A 19,304-nucleotide genomic window follows, 5' to 3' on the forward strand; every position below is an offset into this window, starting at 1 on the left:
TGTATATTACTATTGCACTGTACTGTTACATTTGCACTCTGGTTGGATGTCAAACATCTTCAGATTCAGAGATTCAGATTCAGATTCCTTTATTGTCACTTATTTCAGTACTTTACAGCAAGAAGAGTGAACATCTATTTATTGTGGTCCCTCGACTATATCAGCTTCCAATAATAAAATACAATAAATTTAGCATAGAATAAAATAAGATTACTAAAACAAGATTATCATATACAATTCGAAAAAAGTGTGCAGTGCAATACAATACATTTTGCATAGAATAAAATAAGATGACTAAAATAAAGATTACTATATACAGTTCTAAAAAGTGTGCATTGCAGATCAGGATGTACATCTTTTGGTTGTACTGTACTCGTGCTGTACGATGACTGTACTGTACTCGTGCTGTACGATGACTGTACTATACTCATGCTGTACGATGACTGTACTATACTCATGCTGTACGATGACTGTACTGTACTCGTGCTGTACGATGACTGTACTGTACTCATGCTGTACGATGACTGTACTGTACTTGTGCTGTACGATGACTGTACTGTACTCGTGCTGTATGATGACTGTACTGTACTCGTGCTGTACGATGACTGTACTGTACTCGTGCTGTACGATGACTGTACTATACTCATGCTGTACGATGACTGTACTATACTCATGCTGTACGATGACTGTACTATACTCGTGCTGTACGATGACTGTACTGTACTTGTGCTGTACGATGACTGTACTGTACTCGTGCTGTATGATGACTGTACTGTACTCGTGCTGTACGATGACTGTACTGTACTCGTGCTGTACGATGACTGTACTGTACTCGTGCTGTACGATGACTGTACTGTACTCGTGCTGTACGATGACTGTACTGTACTCGTGCTGTACGATGACTGTACTGTACTCGTGCTGTATGATGACTGTACTGTACTCGTGCTGTACGATGACTGTACTGTACTCGTGCTGTACGATGACTGTACTGTACTCGTGCTGTACGATGACTGTACTGTACTCGTGCTTTTTGTTTACACTTTGTTTACGTACTTGACTTTCTATTTTATACTTATCTATTTTTATCTAGCACACTCTCAGGAGCATAACGGAAATAAGCATTTCATATAAAAGTAGTCTGTATTTTTGTATGACAACTAGTGCTGTCAATAGATTAAAAAAAATTAACTAATTAATCTCACAATTTTCTTTAATTAATCTAGATAAAAAATTGCATTTTTCGACTTAAGACCGAAGCTTGTAACAGATATTTACTTGAGTAAAATCATGGAATTAATGTAAAATCAACACAAAGAAAGTATATTTAGATTCAAATATTATTTTAATAATATTTTAATAGTAATATAAATCATATTAACACATTGGGCGCCGGGGGTTGTGCCCATTATTGTACCCAGTCTGCCACCGTTGAAAGCCTATGGAGATGTTTACCTTCTTTGCAGGGCTATAACTTTTTAAATTGTATTGCTATATTGACATTACTATGGCCCATTCAACATCGATTATCTATCGTTCAGGATGTGGGAACGTTATATTTTTTTCATTCATACATTACATTGTTGTGTTAATACCGTCTAGAATATAAGTATGTTTTTAAGGTTTTCTGCTGTAATTCCAAAAACGAGAGTTATAGGCCCTGACGCATATGATAGATTATCGATTGGCGTTTCTTTCCTATACACTCTATATTAAAAAATTCAAATGTATATGATCGGTATACATTATGCTTCATCATGCATGAAGGAAAGGGGGGGGGGTCGTTTATAATTCCTTGATCATCAGTAACGAAATTATACTGCTGAAAGTTCAGAACGTTGAAGATTTTTCACTCCATAGATTCATCTAGATTAATTTATTTTAATGCTTTAATTAATTTAAATTAATATCCAAAGTTAAAGCATACATTTTGACAGCCCTAATGACAACTAATAATTATTATTATTATTATTATTTTTTTAAACCGCTGATTCTCCGCGTTACAGGTCATCTCGTACGCCACCAACTCCATCGTCGTGGGCGACTCCCACCACCACGGGCGCGTGGGCTTCACCTCCGCCATGCCCTCCGCCAACCTGTCGCTCTACATCAACAGCACCGGGGAGGCGGACTCGGGCCGCTACATCTGCCAGGTCTCCGGCTTCGGCGTCAGCTCATCCTCGGAACTCCGCCTCGACGTGAAGGGTAAGAGATATACGTGCTGCTGGTGTCCCTGGTGGTGTCTGGCCTCACTGCGGCCTGGAGACTGAACCCTTTCACTGCCACACTACAAAAGGTTAACCCTTTACTATCATACTACCGACGGTTCCTTCTGTAGTGTGGCAGTGAAAGGGTTAACCGTTTGGTAGTGCGGCAGTGAAAGGGTTAAGAGATACGCCACACAGGCTGATGTCCCTGGTGTCTAGTCTCACTGCGGCCTGGAGACTTAAAGGAAAACTCCATCATATTTGCATGTATCGCCAAGACTCGCATCACCAAAATGGATAATGCCAGATTCAAAAACTTGGTTTCATTTTGTTGATACATTCAAAACGAAACTTTGTATAGAAAGACTTTGTGGCTATGTCCTCTTATCAGCCCATACATCAGGAAATACTGTCTATTGTCATAAAAAAACGCCTAGTTTTGGTATAAAATGTACTATAAACCCGGCTATGAATGATTCAACAAACCTTTCTATAGAAAGAAGCATAATGTGGATGGGAAGAAATGTGGAAAGTTTGGTGTGTGTAGGTACTAGGGGAAATGGAGTTTCAACTCTTTGTGTGTAAGTAAAATGCATAAAAACTAGTTTTTCAGAAAACGACCTCAAAGTTTTGTATTGTAAAATGCCATACATTTCTATTTGAAACAGCTATTTATAAACACAACACCCAATCAAACCATTAGTAATAGACAACCTAAACACATGCCTGATAACTGAATAATAATAATAATGATGTTATTGAACTGAACAGAACTACACACAGGCTACAAAGTGTAGTAAGTGTAGTACCCTCTAATAGGCAAAAAAAGTATTTGAATAGATATCACTATGAAACTTTCCCAGTTTGTTATGTACATATAAACTACGAAAAAATATATTGCAAGTTTTCAAAATGTTATGTTTATATATGCAAATGAGGCACTTCCCCATTAACACATTGGCGGCCACTGGGATGCGTCTAATATAACTCTAGAGGACCAGCAAATGTAAACAGACTTGGGGCTGTTTGTAGAGCTAAATCGTCGTTTCTTATTATTGATTACCAATAACCGTGTTCGTCTAAGTAGCCACATAGGCTGATGGCCTGGTTGAGTATCATAACAAGGCCCGATCGGGCTGTACTTTACGTGAAAAAGATCTTACCATGAGCCGGTTGGATCCCCCCGAGCATTTCCCCGTTATCAATCGCCATCTGGTAGATCGATATGTCCATTGGCTCAAGTTTCAAGTTCAAGTTTCTTTAATAGTTGTCATACAGAAGTACAGAATACTTTCATACAAAATGCTTCTTACTGTTACGCTCCAGAGACTGTGCTAGACAAGATAGTATCAAATAACATAGTATAGCATGTAATTTAGAAGAAGAAAATGAGGTCACAGTGTTCGGTATAGACATATGTACAATGTTCTGAGTTACCATATAATATACAATACTATGCAGTGTACTAATGTACAGTACTATATAGTGCAAAGCAGAAATGGGATGAGGTACAATTTAGGTACAATTTACAGTAAGGTGTACGAGTTGTAGTGCAATCCTTCATCAATAAATATAAATATAAAGTGTGGGGAGTGGGTGCTACAGTGTGTTTGTTTAAAGTGGGTGTGTGCTATAAAGTGTGTGGAGTGGGTGCTACAGTGTGTTTGTTTAAAGTGAGTGTGTGCGTGTGGATGTGTGTGCTATGTGCGTTTGGTGGTTGTTGTTGTGTAGTGTTCATTGTTCGTTTAGCAGCCTGATGGCCTGGGGATAGAAGCTTCTTCTGAGTCTTTCTGTGCTCGCCTTGAGACTCCGGTATCGCTTGCCTGACCGCAGCAGTTCAAAGAGGCAGTTGTTCGGGTGACTGGAGTCTTTAATGATTCTCTTAGCCTTGCCCTTGCAACGCTTGTTGTAAATGTTCTGGAGGGTGGGGAGCCCCCCTCCAATTGTGCGTTCGGCTGAACGTGTCACTCTTTGTAGTCTGCTGATGATAAATCCCCTTATTGCATAGTGAAATCCGCGATCCAAAACGTATTCCAAGCTACAGGCTGCAGATCCAGAATCCAGCTGGAAACTCCATTGAAAGTCAAAAAAAATAGTGCACCGTTCAGCCACAGGGCACACTGCATTATCGCGACAGCGCCCCTAAGAGGATCTGGCCGGTAATGCACTTAGGCGAATTCAAAGAGTAGGGTACATCTGCAGTGCAGCTCGGCGACCTTGAATAGGTTATTAAAATGGAATAAAAACCAAAACAACTTGCCACGGATATATCCGTCCTTCTGTCCTTTAAGCATGGATTCGAAAGACGGATATATCCATGCTTGGGCGGGATTGTGTTAAATATGTGCACATTTATGGATGCAATCAGGCAAAATTAAGTCAAATAAACAACTAAATGTGTGTTATTGACATTTTATTGTCACTAGTTTCATAGAAGACATGTTTCGGAAGTAAAATATCAAAATCTCAATATCGTCGAAAAAAAGCAAAAGCAATTTTGGGGGTGCTGTCTCGCCTTAAGCCTTAAGGCGAGACACCCCAGGTGAATAGGCAAAACATATATTTGAATAGATATCACTGACTACAGTATGACACTTTCCCAGTTTGTTATGTACATATAAACTAAGAAAATTTACATTGCACGTTTTCTGAATTTTATTTTTATTATGCAAATTAGGCACTTCCCCATTAAATTATGTGCACATTTATGGATGCAATCAGGCAAAATGAAGTAAAATAAACACAATAATTGTGTGTTATTGACGTCTTATTGTCACTAGTTTCATAGAAGACATGTTTAGGAAGCAAAATATAACAAAATCTCAAAATCAACCAAAAAGATTATATTTGCCTATTCACCTGGGGTGTCTCGCCTTAACACATTGAGTACCACGCCCCTTCCGGGAAGTGCATCTGGCCTTTGCCGTCCATTAACCCCATGTAAACGTGCACCTTGTTTGTAGAGCTAAACCTATATTTTAGACTTCCGGTTTGGCGAGGAGCAGGTAGGCAGCTGCAGAACAGAGCTCCCGGTCCAAAATTCAAGAAAGGTAATACAAAGTTACAAAACACGATAAAAAGTAACAACGCGAAGATAAAAGAACGATGACAAGACCCAGTGCACAAAACTCGAGGAGAAGTGAGAGAAGAATGACCCCCGACAAAGAAAATACAACGAAGGGAAAGGGACAACACGAGGGGGTGACGCAGCAGGTAAAACAAGCCAACACAACTTTAGACCACAGCGAGGCCTGGCTGGAGACGGAGCTACAGGCTAACATGGAAGCTAACATGATGAATATGCAAGCTAGCATTCGGATCAGGCTAGAAGCAAAGCAGAACGCTAATGATGCTAACATGCAAACCAACTGGACTGGACTCGATGCAATACAGAATATTCAGAGGAGCATGGAGGCGAATTCAAAGGAAATAAAAGTGTTAGACAACAGCGAGGCTGGAGACGAAGCTACAAGCTAACATGGAAGCTAACACGATGAATATATACAGAATATTCAGAGGAACATGGAGGCGAATTCAAAAGAAATAAAACAAACGCCCCCCAAAAGAGGGACAAGGAGACGCTGGATACAACCGGACCAACCGGATCATCCGAGATGCAAGCAAGGAGATCGCCCAGGCCGGCCAAGATGCGAGCATTGAGGCCACACACACCAACCGGGAGCCGAGCACCGAGATCAATCAGACCAGCCAAGATTCAAATAAGGAGATCTCACACACCAAACAGGACTCGAGCACTGAGGTCACACACACTGACCAAGATTCAATACCACATATACATATTATTTGAGAGTGAATGGATGTTATGACTCGAGACACACTGCAGATAACACACAGACCAATGGGAATACAGACAAGGTAAACACAGTAGTTGGGGGAATTGGGTCTTGATTCGGGACATATAATATAAATAACATGTACTAGACTAAACTGTAGACACTAACAGACATGAAGCGCAACCAAGAAGATGGGGAATATGGGGCAACACATTCGGAGACATGACCGGGAGCTCTGGAACGGTGCTATCATATGAAAGATAAGAACTTTAATAAAATGTTGGACAATAATAGGGGCATTGGAGAATCCCCACTGGGGTATCTCCGTCGTTATAAGAGGGGCCCTCTCCAGGAGAGCCTTACCCCTCCAGCCCGCCAACAGGGGTAAAAACCTGGGAAGTGCCAATTGTCTTTAATCCTTTTTTTTTTTTTTTGTTATGTTAGAATAGCAGTTGCTCTAAATGTGCACATGGACAATTGTGAAAGACAAGAATTCAAAATGTTGGGGAGCTCCAGTAGCTCACCGCGTACCTCGGATGCTATTTCGGCATCGGGGACAACCGTGCGCGTCACGGATCTGGGATACACGAGTTCGACTCCCGGACTCGCCGTATTTTCTCAGAGTGTCTTTCCCCCAATCTATACCCCATTCAACCTGTTTCTGTCGGTCATGCTTGACCAGAAAAAGCGATAAACGCTAAAAGAACCAGCTGACTGGTCAAAGTTTTAAAAAAAGAATTCAAAATGTTGGACATGAAGAGGGGCTTGGAGAATCTCCTTGGGGGGATATCTCCATCTCTAGGGGGGGGGGGGCTTCTTCAACAGGAGAGCTGATTCCCCTCCAAACCGCCAACGGGGGAAAGAGTGCTAGTCATATGGCTTATTTTATCTTCATTTCATTTTTCTTATTGTGTTGTCAGTGTTATTTTTTCATAAATTATAGTGATATCAGTGACATGGGAGGTAGCGGGCTTGGCTCGGTGGGGGGGAGAATCGGTCCCTCTCCTCTACTGGGCCTGGCCCAGTTGATTCAAGGAACCCGTGTGGCTGGGGGCCCGGCTCCGCGCACATCGACCTGGGATATGTGGGAGTTCTACGGGCTTGGCTCAGGGGGGGGAATGTCTGCAGGGAGCCATCGTCTATGCGGTTTGGCCCGGGAGAGTGGGGTCTCGTGGGTTGTGGGTTCGTGGTGCATGGGGTGGGGTGCTTGGTGACATGGGAGGTAGCGGGCTTGGCTCGGTGGGGGGGAGTAACTCCCCTCGCCCCTCTACTGGGCCTGGCCCAATCAAATTCAAGGGACCCGTGTCGCTGAGTGCTCGGCCCTGCGTGGGACGGACCTGGGATGTGGGGGAGCCCGGTTTCTAGGGGTGGATGGGAGGGGGGGGGCCCCTCTTATGGGGGTATAAGCGGCTGAACGACGCCATATTCAAGGGACCCATATTTGTATATTGTTATGTCATTGTAAGTATTGTCTAAGTGTTGTATGTCTATAAATGTTGAATAAAAACGTAAGTTTAAAAAAAAAAAACGATATTTTATATTATAGCTATGGGTCTAATAACGCCGTCAATTGTCAGTGAGTTGCTTCTGGTCAACGTGCAAAAAACCGGATTATTTTTTCATCCGTACATTTCCGTTTTATACCGTTTTGAATATGAATATAGTTTGGGTGCTTCTGAGTAATTCCAGGAAAAAGACGCGAAAATAGCGTTTTTGTGTAATTCACTTATCACGTTGTAATTTTTCGCCTGATTATCGAATCCTCCTGAAATCAATGCTAGATTATCATTATTATGTCTCCTCGTGCATACATGAAATGGGCCCTGGAGTGCGGCGCCCCCCCCCCCCCCCCCCCAACGGTAAACAGCCACACACACAGCACACACAGACAGCTTCAATCGCGGGAGAAAGAAATATCAGATCAACGCAAGATTGGATATATAGAGTCCTTACCTGGTCTCTGATGTAATGCAAAAAAAATTATCCAATTATCTGATCGCCATTCCAGTTATCCACAGCAATCCTGTCTCCGACGTTATTGGGCATTGCACATGAACGGGCGGGCGGGGTCAGTTTATCAAGCCGTCCCTACAAGCGCGTGTTTTGCCGGAGTGTTTAGGACCCGCCCCCACGCCGCAGCTCAGTAGAGAAAAGAAACTACACCGTTTCTAATGGAGTGCAATAGTGGCCGAAGGCGTTAGAGGGCGGTATAAGACCGTCTGCCAGCTCAGACACACTCAGAACAGCATGCACAAGGTGCCCCGCTGAATTATGAATGGCAATAGCGAATAAAAGAAATATTGTGAGAAAAACGTAGATCTACGTTTCCGGCACTCAACCGTCGGGCGATAGAAACTTAGTCTACGTGAACGGCACCCAAAGGGTTAAGAGATACAACACACAGGCTGATGTCCCTGATGTCTGGTCTCACTGCGAGAGAGAGAGAGAGAGAGAGAGAGAAGAAATATTATGTATTGTGTCACACAGACCTGTCTTTCTACGACCATCAATAATGTTTCATGTCAAACATGATATACTTATAGTCTACGTGTGGTTTCTGTTATGACTATATAGTACATGTAGCCACGTTCTTTTTCAGAAACATGCATTGTCTAAAAAAGGTTAAACCAGTAATATATTCCTTACCTCTTATCACCTGGCTGCTTGTTACACAAAATGATAATTGATTGAGTGAAATATACTAGTTGTAATATATTTGTATTTATATATATTTATATTTGCTGTTGTGGTGTTGCTCACCACAGTGGTAAATAAGTAAAGTGGTTTGTACTAAATTAAACAAGGACACAGTGTCATAGCCATGCCTGGGAACCACCACTAGGGGCAGAGTGAGTGAGTGAGTGAGTGAGTGAGTGAGTGAGTGAGTGAGTGAGTGAGTGAGTGAGTGAGTGAGTGAGTGGGTGAGTGAGTGAGTGAGTGAGTGAGTGAGTGAGTGAGTGAGTGAGTGAGTGAGTGAGTGAGTGAGTGAGTGAGTGAGTGAGTGAGTGAGTGAGTGAGTGAGTGAGTGAGTGAGTGAGCGAGTGAGTAAGTGAGTGACATTGCTTCACATCTAAAATAAAATGTCTCTTCTCCCTCTCCTAGTCCCGCCCTCCGTCCCAGAATGCTCTCTGTCGGGGAAGCCGGTGCTGAAGGGTAACGTCACTCTGAACTGCGGGTCCAATTCCGGCCGACCGGTTCCTCTCTACCTCTGGCAGAAGACCAGTCCCACCCAGGAGGTCTTCTTTATGCCCATGCTCAGTGAGTAGACCCACCACGTCTTCACACAGCGCAGTTTGTTTTCTGTGTAACCATTTCAAGCTGGAGTTGCTCTTTTTTATATAATAGCTATGGATGTTAAAGGGGCACTTCACCAAAAACAACGCTGTTTTATTTTGCACATCATTTCCCACACATCCAAAAACTCGAAACAGTTTTGCACACATTAATTTAGTTTGACAGTAGATTACCTTGAATATTGTGATGTCATCATCGGGGACACTGAATCCTTGAATCCTCCTCCATGAAATGATGTAGATGTAAAAAAATTGCAATACCTTGTCTTATAGGGACTGCTACCTTCGAGCTGTAATTAACACAACACAAGGATTCAATGTCCCCGATGTAGTTGACTAGTAGAGCAGACAGAATCTATCTATCAGCTGGTGAAGTTGACTAGTAGAGCAGACAGCATCTATCTATCAGCTGGTGAAGTTGACTAGTAGAGCAGACAGTATCTATCTATCAGCTGGTGAAGTTGACTAGTAGAGCAGACAGTATCTATCTATCAGCTGGTGAAGTTGACTAGTAGAGCAGACAGTATCTATCTATCAGCTGGTGAAGTTGACTAGTAGAGCAGACAGCATCTATCTATCAGCTGGTGAAGTTGACTAGTAGAGCAGACAGTATCTATCTATCAGCTGGTGAAGTTGACTAGTAGAGCAGACAGTATCTATCTATCAGCTGGTGAAGTTGACTAGTAGAGCAGACAGCATCTATCTATCAGCTGGTGAAGTTGACTAGTACTACTGCAACTCCCTCCTCACTGGTATCACCTCCCGCTCCCTCCATAAACTGCAAATGGTCCAAAATTCAGCCGCCCGCCTCCTCACTAACACCCGGTCCCGCGAACACATCACTCCTGTCCTCCACTCCCTCCACTGGCTCCCGATCAAACACTGCATTAACTTTAAAACACTACTCCTCACCTTCAAAGCCCTCCACAGCCTGCCCCCCCCTACCTGACTGATCTCCTTCTCCCCTACCGCCCCACCCGTTCCCTCCGGTCCTCCTCCACTGCCTCCCTCACTGTCCCGACATCCAAGCTTAAAAACTTCGGAGATCGGGCCTTCTCTCGCACTGCACCCCGACTCTGGAACTCCCTCCCCCAGTCCATCAGAGACTCCCCTACACTCTCCACCTTCAAAGCTCGCCTCAAAACCCACCTGTTCTCCCTTGCCTTCAACCCCCCCCCACCCCTAACCCCCCCCCCCCCCTCCCCTCCAACCTGATTGATGTCTGTCTCCAGTCTTTTTGTGCTATCAGGCTGTCTCCCCTGTTCCCCCCATGGTCTCATGATCCTTTTGTTTTTGTTTCTTTGCTTTCTTTGTTGTTTTTGTTTTTGTTTCTTTGCTTTCGTTTCTTTGTTTGTACTCCTGCTCCCGACTACTGTCAGCGACTTCGGGTTATTGAGAAGCGCTATATAAATTAAATGAATTATTATTATTATTATTATTACTGAACAGACAGTATCTATCTATCAGCTGGTGAAGTTGACTAGTACTGAACAGACAGTATCTATCTATCAGCTGGTGAAGTTGACTAGTACTGAACAGACAGCATCTATCTATCAGCTGGTGAAGTTGACTAGTTCAAGTTTCAAGTTTCAAGTTTCAAGTTTCTTTAATAGTTGTCATACAGAATACTTTTATACAAAATGCTTCTTACTGTTACGCTCCAGAGACTGTGCAAGACAAGATAAGTATGAAATAAAATAACATAGTATAGCATGTAAATTAGAAGTAAAAAAAAAATGAGGTCACAGTGTTCAGTATAGACATATGTACAATGTTCGATGCAGAATAGACGTAACTGAGTTACCATATAATATACAATACTGTGCAGTGTACTAATACAATACTATATAGTGCAAGGCAGAAATGGGATGAGGTGCAATTTAGGTACAATTTACAGTGGGTGTACGAGTTGTAGTGCAAATCCTTTATCAATAAATATAAAGTGTGTTTGTGTGGTTTCAGTGAGTGTGTGGGTGTGTGTGCTGTGTGCATTTGATGGTTGTTGCATAGTGTTTATTGTTCGTTTAGCAGCCTGATGGCCTGGGGATAGAAGCTTCTTCTGAGTCTTTCTGTGCTCGCCTTAAGACTCCGGTATCGCTTGCCTGACCGCAGCAGTTCAAAGAGGCAGTTGTTCGGGTGGCTCGAGTCCTTAATAATTCTCTTAGCCTTCCCCCTGCACCGCTTGTTGTAACTGTTCTGGAGGGTGGGAAGCCCCCCTCCAATTGTGCGTTCGGCTGAACGTGTCACTCTTTGTAGTCTGCTACGGTCTTGTGCAGTGCTATTCCCAAACCAGGAGGTGATGTTGCCAGTCAGGATGCTCTCTATTGTACATGAGTAGAAGTTCCTAAGTAGTTCCTAAGAAGTTCCTAGTAGAGCAGACAGCATCTATCTATCAGCTGGTGAAGTTGACTAGTAGAGCAGACAGCATCTATCTATCAGCTGGTGAAGTTGACTAGTAGAGCAGACAGCATCTATCTATCAGCTGGTGAAGTTGACTAGTAGAGCAGACAGCATCTATCAGCTGGTGAAGTTGACAAGTAGAGCAGACAGCATCTATCTATCAGCTGGTGAAGTTGACTAGTAGAGCAGACAGAATCTATCTATCAGCTGGTGAAGTTGACTAGTACTGAACAGACAACATCTATCTATCAGCTGGTGAAGTTGACAAGTAGAGCAGACAGTATATCTATCAGCTGGTTAAGTTGACTAGTAGAGCAGATAGCATCTATCTATCAGCTGGTGAAGTTGACTAGTAGAGCAGACAGCATCTATCTATCAGCTGGTGAAGTTGACTAGTAGAGCAGACAGCATCTATCTATCAGCTGGTGAAGTTGACTAGTAGAGCAGACAGCATCTATCTATCAGCTGGTGAAGTTGACTAGTAGAGCAGACAGCATCTATCTATCAGCTGGTGCAGTTGACTAGTAGAGCAGACAGCATCTATCTATCAGCTGGTGAAGTTGACTAGTAGAGCAGACAGCATCTATCAGCTGGTGAAGTTGACAAGTAGAGCAGACAGCATCTATCTATCAGCTGGTGAAGTTGACTAGTAGAGCAGACAGAATCTATCTATCAGCTGGTGAAGTTGACTAGTACTGAACAGACAACATCTATCTATCAGTTGGTGAAGTTGACAAGTAGAGCAGACAGTATATCTATCAGCTGGTTAAGTTGACTAGTAGAGCAGATAGCATCTATCTATCAGCTGGTGAAGTTGACTAGTAGAGCAGACAGCATCTATCTATCAGCTGGTGAAGTTCACTAGTAGAGCAGACAGCATCTATCTATCAGCTGGTGAAGTTGACTAGTAGAGCAGACAGCATCTATCTATCAGCTGGTGAAGTTGACTAGTAGAGCAGACAGTATCTATCTATCAGCTGGTGAAGTTGACTAGTAGAGCAGACAGCATCTATCTATCAGCTGACAGACACGTACTGAGCATGTTCTAATTGTTCTATGAACCAGACGACCACGTTTACTGAACTGGCCTCTTAGGGCTTCCGTATGTCAGCGTACTGGGTGAGCAATTTATGTTGAAATTAATTCAATTCAATTCAATTAAAAAAAAACGTTATTAGTCCTGCAAGGTGCAATTTAGAGCATGATGTGGCAAACAGCTGCATTTCTACACATTCAAGACAAAACAAGACAAAACAGGGACAAGAGACATACTGTACATGGCACTTCAAAGCACAAGAGCCATGACACTGCCAGAACGGGATCCCTATATCGTTGATCTGTCAAGTCCAATAAATAAATAGATTCGGTCAGTACAAAAAAAGTGCACTTTCGTCAAAAATGTTGAAATCAAGGGGTCAAAGGGTGCATGTTAGTAAACTGACCATTCCTTGTACTGTGGCCAATGTTACTTACTCCAGTTCTATAACACCTCCATGGGCCAGAGGACAGGTGCAGAGTGCCAAGCGCTACCAGTCCCACCTACCTCCGGTCACCGGCGCCTGAGCAATGGAGCAAGTGGAGTAGCTGCACCCCCACAATTGAACTTGGGGGAGCAAACGTGTGCTTTTGCACCGCCACTATTTTTTTTGTATTTTATTTTTTTATTATTTTTTAAACAAACATATAAACAAACATGACAACACACGATAAGATATACAAGCATTAATTGTCAGGGCACATCCAATGAGATCACCTTTTGGTTAGTTGTTTTATATAAGATATACCCATAATACCTGTTATCTAAAAAAAAAAAAAAAAAACCCTACACACATATGCTCAGCTCGAACCCCCCCTCCCGGACCCCACCTTGAGAAGTACCTCCACTATCCCTCGCACCTAACCAGACACTACCATTATAAGCTAGCTTTTATTCTCTCCACCACTTCTAACCACATTGACATTTTGGATTCGTTGAGACCCAGAATTCTTGCTGTAGATATTTCATGGTAAATTACATCGAGATATGTAAGAAACCAAACTTTACGGCACATTTTTTCCGGTTGAAACCAGCGTGATGCGATCAGCTTTTTGGCTACTGTGATACCCGATAAAACCAATCTCTTTAGCTGTGGATTCACTGCAAACTCAAAAACATCATTCAACAGCAATACCGAGGGGTGTACAGGTATATTCCAAGATACGAGTTTTGATATTTGTTGGGTCACATCTTTCCAGAATGCCTTAACTGGTGAGCAGTCCCAATACATGTGCATAAATGTCCCTTCGTCCCCATTTGTACATTGGGTGCATTTGGAATCTTGTTTGAGCCCCATTCGGCACAGTCTTATAGGAGTCAAGTATGTCCTGTGAATATAGTTAAGATTGATTTGTTGATGATCCGGGTTCCTTGATGTAAGTCGGACATTTGCCCAGGCTCCTTGCCAATCAAAGTCATTTTCCAGGTCTGGTATATCCCTCCTCCAGACAGAGTCAAGTTGGAGGGTTTCATACGAGGACGTTAGTAATTGATGATAAAATTCTGAAACAAAACCTCTCGATGTCTCTCTTGAGTAGAAGAATTTGTGGTATCTGTGGTGTTCAATTGGTCTGTCTAATGGAACACCGTGAGACTTCAAACATAGCTCCAACTGTTTGTGAAAAAGCCATGTGGACTTGGTGAGATTAAATTTTTTGCCTATTTCTTTATCACTACAAAAACCCTGTTTGTTAAAAACATCCCCTAATGAGTGTATGCCTTGCTCTTCCCATATAGGGAATCTTATAGGTCGTTTTCCAATTAAGAGAGCATTGTTATTGAACCGCCACTTTTTGATCATATGAAAAATATGATATGTCCCCCCCCAATATATAAATGTAACCATAACTACGTAATTTCAATCAAATTAATAATACGCAATGATATTTAATAGCGAGTTTTTAAGTTTCCAAAGATTCTGACCCCCCCGCCCTCCACATTTTAATGGTTTGATCAACTGCCTCCCACGGTCCCTCCCCCAGAGCATGAGCGCATGCGATGGTACCACAACGTGACGTGTTGCTCCTGCAAGTAAACACGGCCGGGCAGGTTATGTCCACCTGATGACTCGGTGCAGCTACACAAAATGTCAGAAGTTTGGAAGCATTTTAAAATTGAAACCAAAGCCAGTCCAATATAGCCAGTTGCAATGTTTGCAAGGTGGACGTTATGTGACTAGAGCAAGCAAAGGAATGGGGGAGGCGGCTGGTCCTCTGCCAAACAGCTGTTTTGAATGCCTCGTTTGAATGAAGAAAGTCCACCTGGATAACATTCGCTTTGAGGATTATTCGTCTGTGTTTCCAAAATGGAGCAAATCATTACGTAAGTCGAACACTGTGACTGTATACTAAATGCGCAAACAGATTGAAACTGAATATTTCTCGTATGGTGATGCGAGCCTCCGCACTCGACTGGGGCTATTGATAGCGTCAATATATGAGCTACCTTGCAGCTATAGCGTTAGTGTAGCATCCCTGGGAGAGTGATGGATGGACTCCTTTACTGGTGTTTCATGAATGTTTATTTCAATTCACAACGTAAGAGCTGAAGTGAAAAGACAGAGAAAGACAAAGAAAATATACTCAGATATATATACATTGTATGCATTAGTGCCACATTCACATTGTTCAATCAGCTAACATAACACTTGACTCAAATGGCTTCCAATAACAGTGACATAGCCAATACATTTATGAATACAAATATAAAATAGACATCCCAGTACCTTGTCCTCTCTCTCTCCAACAGGGGCTTAACCATAACCCACATGAAAGTCTTCTTTTCCAAATCTACAATCAAACAAAAACTCTTAAAATGCTGGTACACTCGACCTTATTAAATGTGTGGACAAGCTAGCAATTTTGCAATGACCAAGTTAGCTAGAAAACAACGTATTTTCACAGTAGCAGGAATAACTTTAAGTTGTCAAAACACAAACAAAAGTGAATTCAAACCAACATTAAAACCATAGAAAGTGCACAGCAGTTACCTTGTAGACCATTTCCATATAACAAAAGAATAAAGAAGATATTCACGGAGAACTCTATTTCCTTGTAACGTTCATTTGGACCGTCAAGCAGAGCTCATGCTCGCGGTATCAGCTTCCGGTTAGCTACTTCCGGTTTGGCGGTGCTTCAAAATAAAGGTTCCCTATCACACACAAACTGAATGACGCTACCTGGAGGGTCGTTTACACTCCCACCAATCAGGAGTGGTTTATATTACACTGTAAATCCGACTGATTCCATAATAAGGAATAACCTAGTTGGCCTGTAACCCCAGGTAGGGAGGCTTAGGGGGTGCTACCACTTGCCCAAAGTGGACCCCCAGACCAGTGGATGGAAGGAGTCATCTTACTTCTCCATTCTAGTTCATTACGGACTAGCCACTGCCGCTAATTCTATATGACTTCTGATTGTTCGAGAGGTTAGAGTGTTAGACTTGATATACTGTAAAATAAGACTATATAGCTGTAGGTTTAAATAGTCGGAAGAAGCAAGATCAGCTTCTGTACTGGTCGGTCGACAGTGGAAGGTTTTCCAGTACGTGGTCCATCGTTTCCCATCTTCTGGTCTCCAATTCGAATCCTCACTCTTCTAACAAGCCCATCCTTGTCCATCACCGTCTCGACAACCTTAGATAATTTCCACTCATTACGAGGCAAATCACAAGACTTCTCCATGACAATGTCACCGACTTTGAGATTTCTTCTTGGGGTGTGCCAGCGCTGTCTAAGAGCGATGTTGGCGAGGTACTCTTTTTTCCATCTGCTCCAGAACTGTTCTGCTAAATACTGGACATGACGCCATCTTTTCTTGCCATAAATATCCTCTCTGATGAAATCCCCTGGAGGAGGTAGAGCTTTGGCAGACTTCATGGTCAGCAGATGATTTGGCGTGAGAGGCTCAGGACTCAGAGGATCGTTGAGGTTGGTAACAGTCAGTGGGCGACTGTTGACGATTGCCATAGCTTCGTAGAGAAAGGCCCGTAGAGAGGCATCATTGAGTCTTCCGGAGGACAGAGCCAGTGTGGACCGTAGGACGCTTCTCACTGTTCTAATCTGTCTCTCCCACACACCTCCCACATGACTAGAGTGGGGAGTGTTCATGCTGAAGTCGCATTGCCTTTCGGCGAGGAATGTGGCCAGCCGGTCTGGGTTTACTTCCTTTAGAGCCTCCTTGAGTTCATTCTTGGCTCCAACAAAGTTGGTTCCACAATCTGACTTGATTTCACGAACAGATCCACGTATTGCAATGAAAGATCGAAGGCCATTGATGAGTGCATCTGTAGACATGTCGTCTAACATCTCAATATGAATTGCACGGGAGCTGAAGCAAGTGAAGAGAAGGCCGTATCTCTTATTTTCCTTTCTTCCTTGTTTTGTAAGAAATGGGCCAAAGCAGTCCATACCGCAAAAGGAGAAGGGGGGAGATGGCTCTAAACGTTCCGGGGGTAGATCGGCCATCCGTTGTTCTTCCGTAGGTTTCCTGAGCCTTCTACAGCTCACACATTTTCGAATGTAAGATGCTACTGCTCTGTTGATTCCTGGAATCCAATAGCCGTTGGACCGGACTTCGTTGATGGTGAGACCCTTGCCTTGATGCTTCGTTCTTTCGTGATGATGAGCGATTATCATTTCGGTAATGTGATGATCTTTAGGAATGATGGCCGGGTGCTTGACGAAGTGAGGAAGAGTGGAGTTGCGCAGTCTTCCTCCCACCCTGAGTATACCATCTTCATCGAGGTAAGCATCAAGAGAGTGCAGGGGATTGTTAGATGGCAGAGGAGTGCCCTTGCTCAGCAGCGTCAGCTCTTCGCGATAAACTGATCTCTGCAGGCCCTTGACTATGTGGCATTCAGCTTCCTCTCTTTCTGCCACAGTGCTGAGGCCGCTAGACCTATTCTTGTGGACGCGTCTCTGAATGCGTGCGATAGCTCGAGTAGCGAGTGACCAAGAAGAAAACTTAGACAAGTGATCAACTATAGTGCTTTGCTCCTTGGTCGTTGTGCTAAGTGTGAAAGCACTTCTGACTTCTGGATCTCCAATAGTTAGTTCTGGAGCATCATCTGCCGGCAGCTCCATTTCTTTGTTCCACAAGAACTTGGGTCCAGTGAACCAGTTGGATATCAGCAGCTCGCTGGGAGTCAAGCCCCTGGACGCATGGTCAGCAGGGTTGTCACTCGTTGGGACGTATCTCCATTGTTGAGGGTCTGAGCTGAGATGAATCCGTTGGACACGGTTAGAGACAAAGGTGTGGAATCGTCTTGCTTCATTTCTTATGTATCCCAAGACTACTTTCGAATCAGTCCAGAAGAACTCCTCAGCACCAGGAGAGCCAAATTCCTCTTTGAGCAGGCTGCTCATTTTCACAGAGATAACCGCGGCTGTCAATTCCAATCTTGGAATAGTTGTGACCTTGGTCGGCGAGACACGCGTTTTTCCGATAACCAGGGCGCAGTGGACATCTCCTTTCTCATTTTTAAGTCTTACGTACGAACATTGACCATACCCTTTAGTACTGGCATCTGAGAAATGATGCAGCTCCACCTTTGAGATTTTCCCAAATCCAGCAGGTGAGTAGGTACGAGATATGGTGACGTTTTCCAACTGTACTAGTTCAGCTTTCCATTTCTCCCATTTTGGACGAAGCTCCTCTAGGAGAGGGTCGTCCCAGCCTGTTCCACGCCTGCACATCTCCTGGAGAATCATCTTCCCTTTGAGCAGGACCGGTGCCACAAACCCGAGGGGGTCGTACAGGGAGGCTACTGTTGACAGGATGCCACGGCGTGTAGGAGGCTGTTCTTTAAGGTTGACGTTGAGACATAAGTTGTCAGACTCCGTGTCCCATTGAATCCCGAGAGCTCTTTCAAGTGGCAGCTCGTCAAAGGTGAGGCGCATGCACTTTACGTTGGTTGCTCGTTCAGAGAGCGGGATACTCTCGAGGACATCTCTGTTGTTTGACACAAACTTATGTAGACGGAGGCCACCTGTGGCACAGAGTTTGCGTGCTTCTTTGGCTAACTGAATTGCACTCTCAGTGTTTTCAACACTTGTGACCCCGTCGTCCACGTAAAAGTTTCTCATGACGAATCGCGATCCATGCGGGTAAGTGTGTGCCTTCTCCTTAGCTAAGTGCTTTAGTCCATAGTTGGCACACCCTGGCGAGGAGGCCGCACCGAACAGATGCACCTTCATGCGGAACTCCCTGGGCGGTGAGCTCAGGTCTCCTTGCTTCCACCAGAGAAAGCGCAAGTAGTCTCGATCAGCTTCCTGGACGTGAAATTGATGGAACATTTTTTCAACGTCGCACATCAGAGCAACTGGGTGCTGGCGAAAGCGGATGAGCACTCCACTCAAGTTGTTCAACATGTCGGGCCCAGAAAGGAGGTGGTCATTGAGGCTTGTTCCTTTGTATTTTGCTGAGCAGTCAAACACAATGCGAAGTCTGTCAGGTTTGTTTGGCTGAAAGACGCCGTGATGGGGAATGTACCACGTTTCGCCTTCTCTCCCATCATCTTCGACTAGTTCTGCGTCTCCCTTTCCTATAACCTCTTCCATGAACTCGACGTATTTCTT

General features: G+C 43.6%; 1 protein-coding gene across 1 annotated transcript in view; it reads left to right on the forward strand.

Annotated features, from left to right (window-relative positions):
• Positions 1 to 898: 898 nt before the first annotated feature.
• The window catches only part of LOC311233639 (endothelial cell-selective adhesion molecule-like), a gene marked incomplete at its 5' end in the record, with an annotated part of 33,443 nt that continues 15,037 nt past the window's right edge, over positions 899 to 19,304 (forward strand). The window contains 3 exons of the mRNA XM_084320605.1: positions 899 to 904; positions 2,004 to 2,202; positions 9,101 to 9,256. Of these exons, the coding sequence (XP_084176731.1) occupies positions 899 to 904; positions 2,004 to 2,202; positions 9,101 to 9,256 (361 nt within the window). The remainder of the gene's footprint in view (positions 905 to 2,003; positions 2,203 to 9,100; positions 9,257 to 19,304) is intronic.

Source organism: Notolepis coatsorum, assembly GCF_963971535.1.
Source record: "Notolepis coatsorum genome assembly, chromosome: 8".
NCBI classification, from domain to species: domain Eukaryota; kingdom Metazoa; phylum Chordata; class Actinopteri; order Aulopiformes; family Paralepididae; genus Notolepis; species Notolepis coatsorum.